This window comes from Hippoglossus stenolepis, chromosome 10, assembly GCF_022539355.2.
Source record: "Hippoglossus stenolepis isolate QCI-W04-F060 chromosome 10, HSTE1.2, whole genome shotgun sequence".
In the NCBI taxonomy this organism is placed as follows: Eukaryota; Metazoa; Chordata; class Actinopteri; order Pleuronectiformes; family Pleuronectidae; genus Hippoglossus; species Hippoglossus stenolepis.
Window position 1 is genome coordinate 10,439,714 of NC_061492.1, and position 17,859 is coordinate 10,457,572.

General features: G+C 42.6%; 1 protein-coding gene across 5 annotated transcripts in view; it reads right to left on the minus strand.

Annotated features, from left to right (window-relative positions):
• Positions 1-560: 560 nt before the first annotated feature.
• The window catches only part of rps6ka1 (ribosomal protein S6 kinase a, polypeptide 1), a 57,051-nt gene continuing 39,752 nt past the window's right edge, over positions 561-17,859 (minus strand). For 3 of the 5 annotated variants that reach the window (XM_047341744.1, XM_047341745.1, XM_047341747.1), the window contains exons 3-22: positions 11,676-11,792; positions 11,391-11,472; positions 9,993-10,073; positions 9,799-9,878; positions 9,541-9,647; positions 7,918-7,955; positions 7,026-7,168; positions 6,860-6,930; positions 6,654-6,742; positions 6,005-6,069; positions 5,792-5,894; positions 5,370-5,500; positions 4,886-5,011; positions 4,666-4,755; positions 4,411-4,569; positions 3,656-3,817; positions 3,443-3,519; positions 3,213-3,330; positions 2,982-3,119; positions 561-2,430 (exon numbers count right to left, since the gene is read on the minus strand). In XM_047341744.1, coding sequence (XP_047197700.1) covers positions 2,308-2,430; positions 2,982-3,119; positions 3,213-3,330; positions 3,443-3,519; positions 3,656-3,817; positions 4,411-4,569; positions 4,666-4,755; positions 4,886-5,011; positions 5,370-5,500; positions 5,792-5,894; positions 6,005-6,069; positions 6,654-6,742; positions 6,860-6,930; positions 7,026-7,168; positions 7,918-7,955; positions 9,541-9,647; positions 9,799-9,878; positions 9,993-10,073; positions 11,391-11,472; positions 11,676-11,792 — 2,100 coding nt within the window. In that variant the 3' untranslated portion in view covers positions 561-2,307. Of the gene's footprint in view, positions 2,431-2,981; positions 3,120-3,212; positions 3,331-3,442; positions 3,520-3,655; positions 3,818-4,410; positions 4,570-4,665; positions 4,756-4,885; positions 5,012-5,369; positions 5,501-5,791; positions 5,895-6,004; positions 6,070-6,653; positions 6,743-6,859; positions 6,931-7,025; positions 7,169-7,917; positions 7,956-9,540; positions 9,648-9,798; positions 9,879-9,992; positions 10,074-11,390; positions 11,473-11,675; positions 11,793-13,095; positions 13,693-15,349; positions 15,404-16,410; positions 16,506-17,859 lie in introns of those variants that run through there. The other 2 variants (XM_047341746.1, XM_035168713.2) reach the window with 2 other exon arrangements.

Here is a 17,859-nt window from a genome sequence, read left to right on the forward strand (position 1 = left end):
TCACGAATCAAATACTTATATGTGCAAGATAGAAAGTCTCAGAGCATCAGACTCATTTCATTGTTAGTTGACAAATTAAAACTGCTCCTGTAGTAAAATGTTGTATGTGATGTACTCAAAGACAATATGTAAGTATGCGCGAAGTAACAGCTCCCCAAAACCAAATCATCTTGATCGCCCCCTGGTGGCTGGCTGCAGTATGGATCACAATCACCCCTTCCTCCATGTTAGCAGATGGGAAAGGGAGCAAACTAACAACTCAAAGTACACCTCAAATACCTTTTCTCTAATATGGTTTATGAAATGTTAGATAATTTGTTCACACTGATGATTGTTCAAGTGTTTATTTATCTGGGAAGTTTCAAAGTTTGACTAAAAGGAAGAAAACATTGAAAGAGAAGCTGCTGTTGGTTGCATTATGGGAAATGTAGGCTCTAGCTCTTCTTTAGCTGAGTAATGTCTTTTTTATTTCTAATCTGTCATCTTTGGGTCCCTAAACTTAATAGAAGTGTAATAAAAAACAGTGGAGAACTCATTTTTACACAGAACAAGAGACACAGTTTGTCGTAGCAACTGAATTTTTAATATTCGTAAGATATAAAAATCTTCATCTTTATCATACAATAACATCTTACCATCAATTTAGTCAAAGGAGGGAGAGTTTTGCCACCAAACAATAATTATAATAGAACTTTGATCCCTTTTGAGGTAAGACAGCTGGTTCATATGTTAATTCAGCCGCAGCACAGGTCTGCCCTCCTACACGTGCACAGTATCTTCTGGCTGCATGGCTCGGGGTTCACGTGTTTTCCCATGTAAGACATTCTGCCTCACCTGTAGGCCGAGGCACCGAGCTGAAAGCAGGACCTACGCTCTGAGGCTACTTACAGTGACACATGCTCGTTAGGATTTCTCAAATTCACTGGGAGGAAAAGTCGGATAATTAACAGTCGGGTGTTAATCAATTAACACCAGACGGGTGAAGATACTCCACACTGAGAGGAGGCCCGTGTATGATTAACAACCAGTGACTTGACAGAGAATCTAAGGGAGGAGAGCGGCTGCGTCCGAGTGCTCGATTCCGTAAAGACGACGGTCCGCTCGTCCTCCCTACGTTTCCAAAACAGAAGAAGAGACCTGTGACGGCTTTGAGTCCACAGACTGTGATGTGCCCAGCATGTCTTTCACTATTTTAAATCAACACTTTCTTTGGACAAAAAGAAGAAAGAAACAACAACAAAAGCAGCCAACACAGGAAAACAGCATCCAATACGCATCATCCAAGAAACGAAATGGAGAAAACGAGAAAAGCAAGATAGCAAATATAGAGTTTTAACATGCCACACAGTTCCTTGGGCAAGTTTTCTTTCACAGAAAGCCACCTATTTTACTAGTTTTTGTAGTAATAAAAAATAACAGACAGTTGCCAGCGGGAGGACCAAGCAGAGTAAAGGGAGCGGAGAAACATGAAGCCACACGACGTCATCACATCACATGCACATGACCCTGCAGCATCCCGCAAGACTGTACACACTCATACACACACACAGCAAGTCATGCAACTGACACACACACGCGCTCTCTGTAAAACAAAACAAAAGCATTGATTGACATTAACCAAAACATCAGCATTTGACATTTCCCAGAATCCCTGCGTTCTGTCTGTACCAAAGCCAAAGAGGCATTTATGGCAGAAATGTTTCATTTTCATATTAATAATGCTCTTTGAAAATAAACATTTAACAGCAGCTGGACAGTACTGTGGTGCGTGTGCCGTCGGCACAGGTTTGATTTGGCAGCACGACCGGTAATATAAAGCTCATCAACGTGACAGAAAAAAAGGACAAGAAGACGAACAACGGAACAGGCGGACGGACAGGCGTGCAGCAAGCTGAATGACAACCAATCACAGCAACGATGACGAGAGGAAAACTTTCATTGTCGCAATCGAAGAAGTGGCTGCACCACACACACACATACACACACGCACACATTCACACACAGCCACTTATACGTCTGCCAAAAACCCGCACACATTTTTTTGCCCTCATCACCCCCCCATCCATCTTTTCTTGTCCAAGGAGACTGACTAACGGCAGCTGATGAGCCCGAACAAGGAGGATGATAGCAGGAGCGGGACAACTGAGGTCACAAGGATGGAGGGGGGGCGAGGGATCAGGACCACAGTCGGTGTTCCTTGGCTGGTAAGTGACGTGTGGACAGTGAGTTCCCCCCCCCCCGAGCAAGCTGACTGGGTGGTGCGGTTTTTGGTCAGTCTCCAGTGAGATGACTGGTGGTTTGGAGTCTCTACAGGGAGGTAGAGGGAAGCTTCTTGACGCGCCTCTGAGCCAGGAAGGAGCTCTCGATGGGCTTGAGCTCTGGAGTTGGTTGGGAGTTCTTCAGGGCGGAGTAGGTGGCAGCCATTGCACCCTGTGGATAAAAAAGGTGGTACATGAAATGGTTACTATCCAGAATGTGGGTTAGAAAAAGGAAGCCATTCAGTAATATAAAGACAGGCTGACCACTAGAGAATAAACCACCACGGAGGTTTTCACTTCCTTTCCAGATGAAAAAAAGAAAATCTGTCATGTTTAGGAGACTGGTATCTTTTTCAATGTATTACATAATGGAACATTTAAAAAAGTTGTAAATATTAACAATGTCGGCAAAGGGAACATTTTTAACTTTCAGTGCAACATAAATCATGTGGCAGCAGTGTAGGCTAATTCAAAAATCTTAAGTGGTGGTCACAGTTTTTTGTTTCTACAAACTATACATTGTATTTTTTATTCTTTTTGCCATATTAAAAATAAAACATATTTACGTATTAGCCAAACCACTGTGATTAATTAAGATATTAAAACTGTCAAGCACTTTGTAATATTGTATTTGTAGAACAACTAAATATGTGAAATATCTACTCTGATCAGCCACAGGCTCGGGCCCCCTCTACATTTTCAGAGAATGCTCTCAGCCGTTACCTTGACCAGTTTGGGGTCCTGGTGTGGGAGCTGGCTGTTGGGTAGTTTGTCCCTCTGGACGATCCAGGGGTGCTTGAGGACCTGCTTGGCAGTCAGTCTCTGATGAGGGTCCACATGAAGCATCTTGGACACGAGCTCCTACAGGGAAAAGACACATTAACTGTGGCACTGATGGGCAGACATGCTCCTGTCTGACTGAGCTACAGAAACAAAGCAAATTTGGAGTTTAACCTTGGCAGCATCAGACACAGTGTCCCAGTTTCCGCCGATCAGGCTGAAGCGGCCGCTGCCTATCCTGCTCAGAATCTCATTGGGGGTGTCCTCTGGTCCGTTGGCAAATGGAGTGAAACTGGAGGAAGTTAAAGTTAGACAGATGATATGGACAGATGATAGATTGAGTATGAAGAGCAGTGAGAAATAGAGTTTCAGTTTCAGTTTCATACGAGAGTGTTTTTATTTACCCAGCCAGCATGGTGTAGAGTAAGACTCCCAGACTCCAGATGTCGCATCCTTCATCGTAGCCCTGACGCTTCAACACCTGTAACGTAGTCCGAGACAGTCACGCGTTGTATTTCAGGGTCTAACACAGTTAACAGTTTAAATCCACATCAAGACACGGACACAGCCTCGACTCCTATAAGGGAGGAGAGATGGTCTACATGTGACCCGCTCACCTCGGGGGCCACAAAGTTAGCGGTGTAGCAGGGCGTCATCAGCAGGCCGTTGTTGGCCCGCAGCTGCTTTGCGAAGCCGAAGTCACAGATCCTGATTGACTCTGGATTCCCCGACTCGTCCACATAGAGGATGTTACTGGGCTTCAGGTCTCTGTGCACCACCTGGAGGACAAGAGGACACAGGACAGGGGGTGGGGAGATAATCAGGATTTGTATTTCTTAAAGAACCAGATTTGATATCCACATTCATCCGAAAAGCTTTGATTTCTGAAAAGTGAATGCACCTACAAGTAAAAAACAATAAATTATGAAAACAAAGAGAAGGGAAAATAATATTTTGCAATTGTTCTTTTTGCTTTTGACTTTTGTATTATTTTCATTTTAAATCAGATGATACTCGTTTTCTTAAAACTCAAACCGGCATTGAATCTAAAACCTAAAATCATGGATTCATATTTTATAATTATTTCATAAATTATAAAATTAAAAAAATATATAAAAATGTATATAAAGCTTTTCCAGTCTTAGCCTTCAGGGAAAATAGAATGCAGATTACAGGAGCCGAGAATCGAACCACCGACCTTCTGGTCAACCCTCTCTCTCCATTTTTCCCCCCAAATAGCCGACATAAATAATAGTTTTATTCAATTTGATTTGTTGCCCTTGGTATGTTGAGGAATCACAATGTGCAAACTGGATGTGTGGTAAAGAAAGAGTAAAGGGGCACAGGGGTTCAGCGCTGTGTTGGTGCTCACCCCCTGTGAGTGCAGGTACTCCGCGGTCTTGGTGATGGTGTGAAGCACAGCGCTGGCCTCTCGCTCCGAGAAGAACTTCTGTTTGAGGATCCGATCGAGCAGCTCGCCACCGCGCATCAGCTCCGTCACCAGGAACACCTGCTTACCGTTGTCGTACACCTGGGACGGAAAACGCACAAGCGATGATATCACCAACTGTGACATTCAGAGCACTCCAGGGAAATAATACTGTGACATAAATGCTTCTATCCTCACATCCTTCAGTGTAATGATGTTGGGGTGTTGTCCATATCGAAGCAGAATCTCTATCTCCTCAGAGGGGTCTGTGCTGGTCTTGTCAATCATCTGTCAATCAAGGAAAAAACAGCCACATTAATAAAGAATAACAAAGGTCTAGTATTCTGTACATAACATCTTTCATGAAGTGGTACACCAGACATAGAGTTGTGATGGTTTTCTGTTTGTGCGTTTGTACCTTGACGGCGTATTCTGTGTTGGTGGCTTTGTGAACGCAGCGTTTGCAAACGGAGAAGGAGCCCATGCCGATATCTTCCTTTAGTACGTAGCCGTCGCTGAACAGCAGGTTCTTCCCGTGTAGCTGCTGCAAGAGGACGAGTAGATAGAAGAGCGGTGGTGAGGGGGGGGAGGCGTGACCGACTGACAGAGCTGACAAGGTAGAAGGATGTTGATGGGTGTTGGCAAAGGAGCTGGATCTATTTCTGGCAACCCCTCTCTCTTTGTAAAACGGTGTCTGTCAGTCTAACACAGTTAATCAGTGATCCTGTCAGGCGTGAAACAGTCATCTGGAGTCGCTTCACTCCTCCATACCTCCTATCTGCCTCACACGCACCTCACACATTGTATCTGCCCTTTTCTCCCTCCTCCATCACGTCTTCATTCACAGAAACTGCTATCTAACACGTCTAACTGTGTCGTTTGTGAAACAGCCGCAGTCTGACCTGGACCACCGGATGTGGCGGCGGCTGCACTGGCTCCACCAAACCCTCCTCGTCCAACAGAGTCGACGCGATGAAACTGAAGCCTCTGAAAAGCTGGTGCGCTCCGGCACTTGGGGGCACGCCAGGCGAGTCTGTAATACAGTAATGCAACAAGGTCAAGTGTTAGGGAGAAAAGGGGAGACTGGAGTTGTTAATGTTCATAAAGGCCACTGCAATAAACCACACTTATAGCTCATTTATTCTTTACGAGCATCGTAATAATTAAGTATTACTGCGTTTTAATGGCGCTGTAAGTGCAACTGTCTCCTTTAAATGAAGTCCTGTATTGATTTGTGTTTTCAGCTGAGGGGGGGAAATTGCTGCCGCTCCCGGGGAGGAAATCCTGATAGGAAATAGACATGGATGGAGCTTTGACCTCTGACCTTTAGGGGTGCGGGAGGTGAACTCGGAGTCAAAGTAGAATGTGTCGTCTGGTCGCGCCACCGCCGGCCTGAATGGAGGCTTTGCTTCTCTCCTGAAGAGTTTCTGAAAAGAATAAAAAGGACCTTTACTCTCACCATACAACCGAGTAGAGAATATCACTGAAAACCCTCCCATTGTAGTTTTTCAATGTGCGTATATTAAAATATTCTCACATTCCAGTCTATGGTGGAGTAGAAACCGTGTCGTTTGATCTCCTCTGCACCGTCAGCACCAGATCCTGTGAATGAAACATCAACATTTAGCAGCAGGAATCTCAACCAAGGACTAATAAGATGTTTCTGAAGAAAGACAAGGACAGTTTGACCCCTTTTCTCAAAAAAAAAGCATATGTTGTGTTTTTTTTCCCCTTTCAATATTCAAGAGCGTTGTGTTTCAGTTTAATTTCAGGTTCTGTAACGCTCTCACTTGAAACCCTGCGCTCACACTCAAATATACCATGCTTGTGCTTAGATTTCCTGCTGGACTCCCACTCTATGAGGGTATCGTTGTTTTTCTTCAAGCACACAGATGAGAAGCCGGTGAAATACGTGGAGGACAGGAGTACATGAACCCAATTAAAGTACCCACCCGTACGGGACTCTCAAAGACATAAAGCCAGCGCACCCACAACGAGGGCAGTACAATTCCCCCTATATATGAATGTATGAGCGCAAGTGAAGGGTTTTGAGTGAGAGCGTTACAAAATCTAAACATTAAACTCCCCCTTTAACTGAAAGACCAACGCTCTTGAGTAAAGAAAGGAAAAATAACCTCATAACATGCTGCCCTCTGCGATAATCATGTTCCTGATATGAAACTAACCCAGTCTGTTGCAAGGGTTCCTCTTGAACAAAGACCTTAGCAGCGACTGGGCCTCTGAACTCAGGAACTGAGGCATTCCCAGACGCGCCCTGCAGAGAGAGACAGACGACACACAGCTTACGTTATGACACTTGAAATTGAGCGGAGGCGTTTTTAAAAAGCTTCTGGCTTCTGTGTGATGATTCCTCCCTGCAGAGGACGCTCACTTCAGAATGAGGCTCATCGTTTCTTTGCGGTCCTTCCCTTGAAATGGCAGCGCTCCTGTCAACATCTCAAACTGGAGGAGACAATACACAACACACATTTACGATCTAGAGCTCTGACTCGCACACAAACACATAAACACGTTAAAGATTGTTTTATTTTTTTTACCATCAGTACTCCGTATGACCACCAGTCTGCGCTGTGGGTGTGTCCCTGCCTGTTCACAACCTCCGGTGCCATGTACTCCACAGTGCCACAGAAGGAATATGCTTTCTTCTCATGATCGATGGCTTCTTTACACAAACCAAAATCTGGGGAAAGAAAACACATCACACAGTCAGTCTCCCTCTCCCACTCTCTCTCTTCTTTCATCCCCCTTTTAGCCCAGCTCTCCTCTCTCCCCCATGTCTCTCCTCTCTCCCCCATGTCTCTCCTCTCTCCTCTCATTCAAACCGGTTGTGGCAGATGTCCGCCCATCATGGGACTGGTTTTGCTCATGGCTTCTCCCCTTGAAAAGTGTTTTTCTCCACAGTCGTGTGGGAACTGGGTTTCTCGATAATATTGTACAGTCCAGACCTTAATCTATAAAGTGAGATACCTTGAGATAGTGTATGTTGGGATTTAGAGCTACACAAATTAAGTTATCATTCTGAATAGGCTATAGATTTCTTTTGTGTCTAATTTAACAGCACCTTTCCCCACAATATTTTAACTACCAATAAACTGAAATTGAATCTGCAATGTAAAAGCAGGAGGATATTTCATCTCACAACACTTTCTACTTTGCCTCTGACCCTTGTGACTTGTTGTATTGCTTCTCTAAAACCTCCCAAGTTCACCTTTGGTTCAATGGCGGATAAATAAACGGCTGCGATTATGGTCGACAGTGAGATAATGTGTAATAATTAACTTGGGTATACAGGCCCATGTGCAGGAATCATGAGTCACTGTGATAAAGCTGCCACCACACTGTGAGTAATGGAGGTCAACGAGTTGGACCAGGAAGGTAGAGGTGTGTGTGTGTGTGTGTGTGTGTGTGTGTGTGTAGGAGGAGACTCACCTGTGAGTTTGATATGTCCCTCCTCATCCAGGAGAATACTGGAAGAAAATATTGTTAAATATTAGAAAATGAACGTCTGAGAAGATGTGAACATTTCTCTTCTTGTGAAATGACACGCTGGACACTGGTATCAATTTAGTCTAAATTCATCCAGCTTCGTTTTAATGTAGTCTTGAGTTATCATGGACAAAATGTAATAAACACTAACTTCATTTATAGAGCACTTTTCAACATAAAATACAAAGTTTTGCACAACAAGAAAACAAAACAATAAAATACAGAAGGATGTACATAAATAATAATGGTAATAATGATAATAGAGATAAAGAGCAATAATAACCTGCGTCACAAGTAAATGTAGGAATATGTCTTATGAAAAAGTATATTTTTAAAAGAAGACACTGTCTCAGACAACCTAATTTCCTCAGGCAGTTCCTTCCAGAGCCCTGAGGCCCTGATGGCAAGGGCTCTGTCGCCCCTTTAGTTTTCAGCCTAGAATCAGAAAATGACAGCAGACTTTTGCCCTAGATCGAAAGCTGCGCAGGAGTAAATTGGGAATTTAAAGATCAGAGATCCAGACCATGAAGACCATACAATTTCTGTATCAATCCGATAACCTATGTAAATAAAAATCAGGTGTGATGTGATGTCTTACTGTAGAAAACTGTTTGATAACTGCGTTTATATCCTGTTCTACTGCAAACATGAGGGTGTGCGTACAGGCTACAAGCTGCAGAGGTTGGGGAGTGAATATCCGCAGCTGGCGGATCTAATGTGCCATAAAGAAAAGCAATTAAAATGTAGAGAAGAAGACAACAAGCTGCTGTAAACAACGCAAGGTCCAAAACAAAAAAGGGCTTCACAAGCGTTTAATGAGGTAGGTTTGCATTCATAATGCTCGTTAGTGAGGAATGATAATTCCATATGTTCAAAATGCTAATTAAAAAACCCACCAGGTGAAGTTAGAGTAGAATAACAAGAAAATAATTTTGATACAAATCGAAACACTGAATAAAAACCTCATCACGGTTTGTCCAGGTTATTGGATTCATTTATTAGATTAATCCAAATAAAAAAGATTTTCCACAAGGATTATAAGAATGTTTTTGACTTGAGTTGAATAGATGCGGATGTATTCTCCGGATATTTGACTCTATAAAGGTAAAACTTGATGATCGGTGAAGTTTAAACCTGTCTGCACTCATGTGGATATTTAGCATATTTGGCCTCGTCGACGCTCAATCAGCATTTTAAGTCACTAAAATAGAGATTTTTTAAAAACACCATCTGAAGAGCAGATAAGCAAAATCTTTCTGTGAATCCGTGTGCACATGTAAAACACAGCATTTGGGAAATGATGGTGTCACAGCTTACTTTGTGCATGCCCACTGTTGCTTTGTGTAGTGAACATGCACCAGGAACAACGATGATGGCGGCTGATACAGGTTTCACTACCTTTGCTTATCACTGGTAGGTCCAATTACAAGATTGCCACTAAATTTAGCACCACTGCACCACGTCGACATTCACAGGCGTACAAGAGACATTAAAATATGCATTCGCTTGTGTGTGTGTGTGTGTGTGTGTGTGTGTGTGTTTTCAGTTTGTCTACTTTGTTCTTACTTCTCAGGCTTCAGGTCTCTGTAAATGATGCCCAGGCTGTGGAGATGGTCCAGTCCTAAGGCCAGCTCTGCCAGATAAAACTTCACATCCTCCTCTGTGAACATCACCTGGGAGCCGCACCAGCATGAAACAAGGAAAAAGAATAAAAGCACAAGAGTGAGAGAATGCGGGGATATTTACATGTTTATTATCAAGTGAGATAAATGCCTGCAGAAAAAAAAAAGCCTGTAAAAACATCACGATCTAAATGGCTCTCACCTCTTTAGAGAGTCTCGTGAAGAGGTCTCCTCCTCTGAGGAAGTCCAGGATCAAGTACAACTTTCCTTCGGTTTGGAATGCTGCAAATATATAAAAGTCTCATTCAGAAACGTGACAAAACAGAATCAGTAGATCCATTATAATGTTTTCGAGGTGTAGGAGGTAAAAATAAATGAACCTTCAGGCCGACTCACCATAGTGCAGTTTGACGACAAACGGATGGTTGACGTCTGCCAGAATGTCTCTCTCCATCTTGGTCCTCACACGGTCTCTCACTGAGGGATAAGAATACTGTTTAGTGTGTGTGTGGTTTTAGTGAGTGCGAGTTCAAATTGAACACAAACTTTATTATTTCAAAGACAGAGCATAACGATCCTCTGGTAATTGTTGTCATTAGAGCCCAACTGATGTTTTTTAATAAAATACAGTCCGTGTTAAATTTATACTCATATATATCAACTTTAATAAATTTACAAAGTTTATTATAAATGAAAAGAAAGCACAAATACAACCAAATATAAGAACTTTAATTAATTAAAATAAAAGTTATCATACCAGTAAATCAGTACGGCTCTTGTCATTTTGGGATAAATGGATTTTTTAAAAATCAAAACAGGTGGTCGAGCATTTCTCAATGAAGTAAAAGTACAAAAAACAGGTTGAGTGATTCATTGCTGTGTGAGTCATCGTTGCTGTTTCCCAGCAAATTATCGTGTTCATTACACTGTGTTCTAACTAAATGTTGAGTAAAGTGGATTCAACACAATAAACCAAATGTTCACGTCAACAAAAACTGAGCTTGAGAGATGATGCAAATAAAATGTGTAAATCCGCTCAACTGAAACTAACCACATACATTTGGTTGAACTATGTGAACAAATCCTCATGTTTATCAGGAAGACGACTGAGACCACACCTCTGTGCAATGTCACAAAGAGCTGCGGTGGTCTACAACATATGCTTCACAACATAGCACTGAGAGTGTGTGTCTTTGAGTTACAGGAAAAGCACACACCCTCCAATGTGAAACTGAGGGTATCGTCTCCTGAAGAAGAAAAATCAATGAACGCACCAGCCAAAAAGAAAGAGCTTTACTGATGATTATCTGGACTATGCATTCATCTATTTAAGAGATCACGATGTCAGAAAATTGTTTAAAACGCTCATCGCAATTTCTTTCAACTGACCCAAATCCCAAAATATTTTAATTGCGAAGATATAAGAATGAGAAATGCAGCAAATTTTGACACTGACAAACCTAGAATCTGTGAATTATTTGGTTCAGAATCCTTTTTTTTGACATTCAATTGTCTCGCAACACGAAATAAAGACAAACACGGGGCTTTAATCACAGCAATTATAATGAAATGTTTGTTATTTCATCTGCTCCCCTCTAAACGGAGATGTGTCCCATCAACCTTCTGCACACGATGATGGGTTCAGACAGGTTTAGAAGGTCGTCAGCTGGGGTCATGAAAATCCCCCTTCTGGGAAATGTCATGACCACAAAGCCAGCATTTCATACTGCCCCCCCAGCATTTCATACTGCCCCCTGCGATGACACCATTCAGTCACCTCCCACGCTGCCGTACCTTTGAGTGTGGCCTTCTTCAGGACCTTCATGGCATAGAGCTGGTTGTCATCTGGAGGGGTCACCTTTCGCACCAGGAACACCTGCAACATGCACCACAAAACAAAAAAACCCTGGTTATATCAGATTCAGGATTTAGAGGCTGAGAAAACAAAAGGGAGCCGCAGAAAGAGCAGGACAGATTCATTTGAATGGTCATTTTTATACACGTGTATAAAAACTAAGGAGACATTACAGTTGGTAGTAAATAAATAAAGAAGTACAAGAAAATGAAAGCTTGTGTTACCTTGCCAAAAGACCCCTGTCCCAACACTTTGAGCAGCTCAAACTGAGAGGCGTCGGCCTTCTCGGATCCCTCTTTGACCACATGAGTAATGTTGATCTCCTTGATGTCGCCATCTTCCTGAAGAGTGCAAAACAAAAACCGTTGGAACGTAAAACAGTCAGCGACCACAGAACGAATGACTAAGATACTGTGTGCGTTTGTTAGCGTGTGTGAAGAAGCTGTAAATAGCAGTTCATCAAAATAAAACTTGTCAGAAAGAGGAAGCACAGTAACGTGTCGATTGCACCCTGTGGGTAAAGTGTGACTTTTCTTTAAAGAGCTTACTGGAAATAAAGATGACTGTACAATAAAATGGAAGTATATAAATGCTGCACTCTATAAAAAGGTGCAATGCAAAAGGCCTACAACTTTTCAGGTTCTTGCACTGGGGTGGAGCAGCTGATCTGAGACTCACAGGTCATCAGCAACCCCCCAACAGAAACGCAGCAAAGCATCAGCAGCAGCAAACCTCATCTACAACAACAACATCAAGTCACTTTCTGGAGACGGAGTTCTCAGCATTCATAATCCTGGCCGACACTGAGGCAACAACATTATTCTTACCCTGCAGACAGCATTTTAAATTTAACAGTGTGGTTAGAAGGGAAACTGCTTTTCAGCTTCTACCTGCTACTTGCAGGGTTTAACTTCAAAATGTGTGGCTAGAAAGTGGGACATCTTCCCTGTTCTACAGTTTATCCCTTGAGTTTGTCCTTTGCAGACCTTCATGTGTGGTTTTATAATAGTAGCTGAATAGCTGAGAAAATGTTAAAGTAGACTTTAAAATGTTATGTTAAAACAGTGTTGAATTGAAGAGCTGACTTGACGGATAACGTGATAGTGAATAGTCTTTCACAGCATTTATCAAGGAAAAGCATCACAAATGTGAAGTTGCAGAACATTAAAAAAAAAAGGGCAGGGCAATAAAACAGTATGGACAATTACCGCAATATCATTTCCATCAATAGTTGGTATATTGATCATCCATTATGTGAGTGAGGAGGTATACATAGTGTTTGTAGAATTAAGAAAAATAAAGTTATGTAATTATGACATGTAATAAAAAGATGAAGCCGTGTAATTTTAAAGACAGATTCACCAATGATGACATGATAAAAAGATTTGACAACACACTGTCAGCAACCAACACTACAGACCACTATTTGACAACAGGAAACCAGAGCGGGTTGAGCTCAAAGGCGTTCAGCTGCAGCAGCTTTTTTTTTCTGTAACGACCACAAAAAGAACAGTAAAGTTGTTTTTGCACTTTGCAGCGTTAATAAATCCCAGTTCCCTGCCTCTACCGTTACAAATTACCGAGCTTAAAAGGATTAAAAAAACGGCTCTCTGGAGACGACAGCCTGACAAAGTGTCACTTTACCGTCCAGGGGTTCCCCGGTGCAGGTAAAGTGTCGGTGCTGATGCCTGTTGCAGCTGTTGAAGTGGAGTGAGAAGGGCTGCTGGTCAGAGCCTTGTTCCTTCTGGACAGGTAGAGGGTCAGCAGGTTGAACAGGTTGAACTTCCTCTTGTCCTTCTCCATCTCAGCATTTCCCAGACTGTTTTATCATCCTCACCGTGTCCAAGGCAAACACCGTACCTCGCGTATAAATCAACTCAAACCTCACCTCATCTCGCCAAGCGCTCACTTTACACCCATGTTAGGGTTAGTTCTGTGGACCGCAGGTAAATATGGAGGAGTCCCTCAGGCTGTGACCTTTCTCTACTCTCTCTGCAGGGCCAGGGGCCTCCTGCGATATTTCTTTATTAACTCTTCATCTTCATTTTATCTTCCACTATCCCTCCTGTCCTCCGTCTGTCTCTCTCTCTCTCTCTGTTGGTCGGATGAGCCTGGTGTGCCCCCTGTGACTGAGTGCATCTGTAGTGAACTGGAACCAAAGCATGCAGGAAGGAAGAGCCTGTGCTTATTCTCACAGTCTTGCACCCAACCAGGCCCACACACAAACACACATCTGCGGCAGAGAGAGAGAGAGAGAGAGAGAGAGAGAGAGAGAGAGAGAGAGAGAGAGAGAGAGAGAGAAAGAAAGAGAGAGAGAGAAAGAAAAAAATAGAGAGAGAGAGAGAGAGAGACTACAACAACAAAACAGAGAACTAGAATGGAACTTAATAGAGCGCATGCCTCTGGCGCAACAGTCCCCTTAAATTCAATCAAGCTGCACACACTCAGTCGCCTAAATATGCCAGATTATATTCATCAAGATTCATGAATTATTCTCTAAGAAAATGGTGAAAATGTCCCAAAAACTCCTTTTATCTCACAATATCAAAGAAAGTGATAAATTCAGCCCTTTGTCCAGATCCGTGCCAAAATGTAACGGGTTCTTCCTCGGCCCATGTCCCTTAATGACACATAGTTTCATGGATATGTCTTTAGGAGTTTTTGCATAATCCTGCTGACAAATAAATATACCAACAAGAATAGAACTAAGTAGAGTACATACCTCTGCCAAGGTCCAACAGTCCCCTTAAATTCAATCAAGTCCCCTAAATATGCCAGATTTTATTTGTCAAGATCGATGAATTATTTCTTTTCACACAATTCCCAAAAAACAAAAAATAGCCTATTTTGCAATGTTAAAGAAAGTGCCAAAAAAATAATCCTGGATCCACCCCCTTGTTGGGATCCTCAGCAAAATTTAGTGGGTTCTTCCCTGACCCATAATGCATCCTTCCAAAATGTTCGTGGAAATCTGTCGAGTAGTTTTTGCATAATCTTGCTTACACACAAACAACCAGAAAGTGGTGAAAACATAACCACAGGTAAAGATCGGTTGAAATTGATTATTTCATATTATCTATACTATTTATCATACTTATCTACATCAGTCAACTTTGTTGTTGTTGCTCACTTTTGTATCTTTGCATATTGAGGAAGACATAACTTGGTCGTGCTTGCACAATGACAATAAAGTTCTTGAATTTCAAGTTTTCTCTGCTCCAATGAGTGAAGATAACACATCATCATCACATGTTTCTGTGTCATCAAGAACTGCCTCGACTCCAAAACCCAACTCTGTGTCACTGCCCTTTACCCACAATTCAACAGAGAAAGAGGCTGAAAGGAGGAGGAGGCGGGGAAAGCGTGGATGAGGTGTCCCCTCTCTGTGTCAACATGGTTAAAGACGACTCCATCGGCCTGCGGATGATGGAGATTTTCCTGCCTCTGGTCAGGCACATCCCTCTCTCTTCCCTCTCAAAATAGTCTATTTTTGTCCATCCTGCCTCTTAAAACACCCCTCACCGGTCCTGAAGAGCCCTCTCACCCTTTTCCTTCCCTCCATCTCTCACTTTATTGCTCTTTACAAATACTGTTTTTTAACAAGAGAGAATAGGCCATTGCACAACCAATTAAATACAGAGCACGAGTCCACCTTTCTTCACCAAACAGTGTCCTCTTCAAGCTTCCAGCAGACGTACAGACAAAGTTGATTGTAACAGTTTTGCGATTGCAGAATTAAATTTCCAAGGGGCGAAAATGAAAAAAGTGCATTAGGCTGAAGTGCATAAAGTGCAGACATTGCTCATGTAAGCAACAGAAAGCTGGAGTGGGTTTTTCTAGCCATGGAGGAGCTGCATATTGGCCTGTAATAAAGCAGCTGCACATGGTCGGAGCTTACCTGGTGTCTAATACTGGCATAATCCTTCTCAATCCAGGTAATACGAGACTCATTCTATAGGATGGGAGCAGTGGTTGTGTTAGAATGGAGACGTTACAGAGAAAACATCAGTTTTTCTCAACACAAAAGTATCCTTGCAGGTGCACCACACACACACACACACACACACACACACACACACACACACACACACACACACACACACACACACACACACACACACACACACACACACACACACCCACACACACACACACACACACACACACACACACACACACACACACACACAGGTCGCAAGGGGCAAGATTCACACTAGTAACTAAAAAGCGTCTCTTCCCTCCTACTTCTCACTTCCTCTTTTATCAAGCCAATCTCACTTCCTTCCTGCTCGGTGACTCCAAAGCGGCAGCAGCGGGGAGCTGAGGTTCCCGGCGTAACTGCTGCTAGAGATTCTGACGACTGATCACACACACAAAGGAAGTATCTAGAATTTAAAGTGTCCAGTTATTAGCTCGTACAGCACATGTTCATTAGACTGTGTCAAACTGAATGGAGTCACTGCATTGTGTTACAATTCAATGGCCTCAGCATGTTAAGTTGATATGATTATTTGGTGTGACAATAAATGGGCCGGACACGTGCACCTCCATTAGCGACGACTTTAAAATCTGTTGCACTTGTAGATTGAAAGGACAGAGGTTGGCGTTTCAGTGTACCAGCACAACTAAGCACTTATGAGTCGGGGGTGACAGGAGGTGGGAGAGAAACACGTTCCTGTCACTTCACAGCCGAGAAGATGAGAGCTCAGCTTCACGTCCACCCTCGCAGATGAAATCCCCTCCACTAATCGCAAAATATCACACACACACACACACACACACACACACACACACACACACACACACACACACACACACACACACACACACACACACACACACACACACACACACACTCGCCCCATTCTTTAGGAAAGTCCCCAGGCCCAATCACATCCATCAGTGCACGAAAAATGTCCACTCCACACCATTGGTGCGCATGAGAAAGCAGCCACTTGCCTCGTGTATGCGGGTTTTGGTTCGGAACAAGAGCCTCCACATGTCTGTGTGCAGATATTTCCATGTCACTGGTGCTGTCACTGGTGTAACAGACTCTAACCGTCTTACAAACGCCTCTTTGTCAGAATTAGCAAACACTGTCTGTACGCAATACGATCTGCAAGCACACACATGCAGCAAAAATGGGAAGTGAGGTTATAAACTGGCGGTAAACTTGTTGGGGGATGTAGAGCAGAAGGGACAGGAAGCGGCTGCTACAGACGGGAAGTGGTGGACTGAAAGAAGGAAAGATGGTGTTGCGGGAACACAGAGCAGCTTCCAACAAGTCAAACAAGACACAGATTCACTTTGCGTATGTGAGCCCTCTTTGTGATGCAACGTTTTTTTTGTTTGCAGCGGCAGAAGGTCGCAGTGGAGAGGGGAAAATTGGCGTCATGCTGATGCGCACTTCTGAGAGGTTCTGCAGAGAACGATAATCCAGGATGCAATTTCCATTTGGACTCACATCGGGCAAAACTCCAACCAAACCTTGAAGTACTGTACAATAAAACCTTTCACGACAGGGTACTTGCATCCTGTCGCTGTCAAATCAAAGCTAAAACAAACCAAACAGGAGCACACAGCTCCGCCAAGGCCAAACAAGATAGACTAAATTGGATCAAGTTCCATCAGTGAAAATGTTAAAAAAAACACCCTCTCACAATTTTAATGAAAGTGGAAAACGATTTGTGGATCCACCCCCTGATCTCAATCCCCACCAAAATTTTATGGATTCTCCCTTTTAATGGTAATCCCTCCAGTAGTTTTAGCATAATCGTGCTCATAAATAGGGCTGCAACTAACCGCTAATTTGATTATCAATTAATCTCTTCATTATCTTTTCGATTCATTGATTATTAAATCAGATAAAAAGACAAAAGCTGCATTTGATCCTTTCCAGCAGTTAATTCGAAATGCAACACATGTATTAACATAATTATGACTATAGTTGTGACTTAAGAATTTTATGTAAGATATCATTCATCATTCTTTTTTGACTTGTCGAAACTCAAATTTATCTGTATTTACATTTTGAACTATAATTGTTAATCACACGTGTGTGGCTTTTCATTATAGATATCTACGATTCCGTTGAATTATCACTGTCTTTAAGTCCAGTTTCAGATATCTACAATTTAATCTTGTCTAGTCATGATACAAGTTCATGACATCTACAACACCATTCTGACTAGTTCAAACTTAGTATAAGGTATCTTGAATTAAGGCATATTAAAGATATAAAAATAAATCCCTTTTGACAACTTTGATGTACATTTGGAACTTCTGTCTTCCTGAGAGCAAGAAAGCAGATGCACTGCACCTTCTGTCCGACACACACCATGTAATGCTCTTTGGTAAACACAAGGGGCCAGTGCAAGTCTATACGGCCCAGCTGGTGGTGATGGTGGC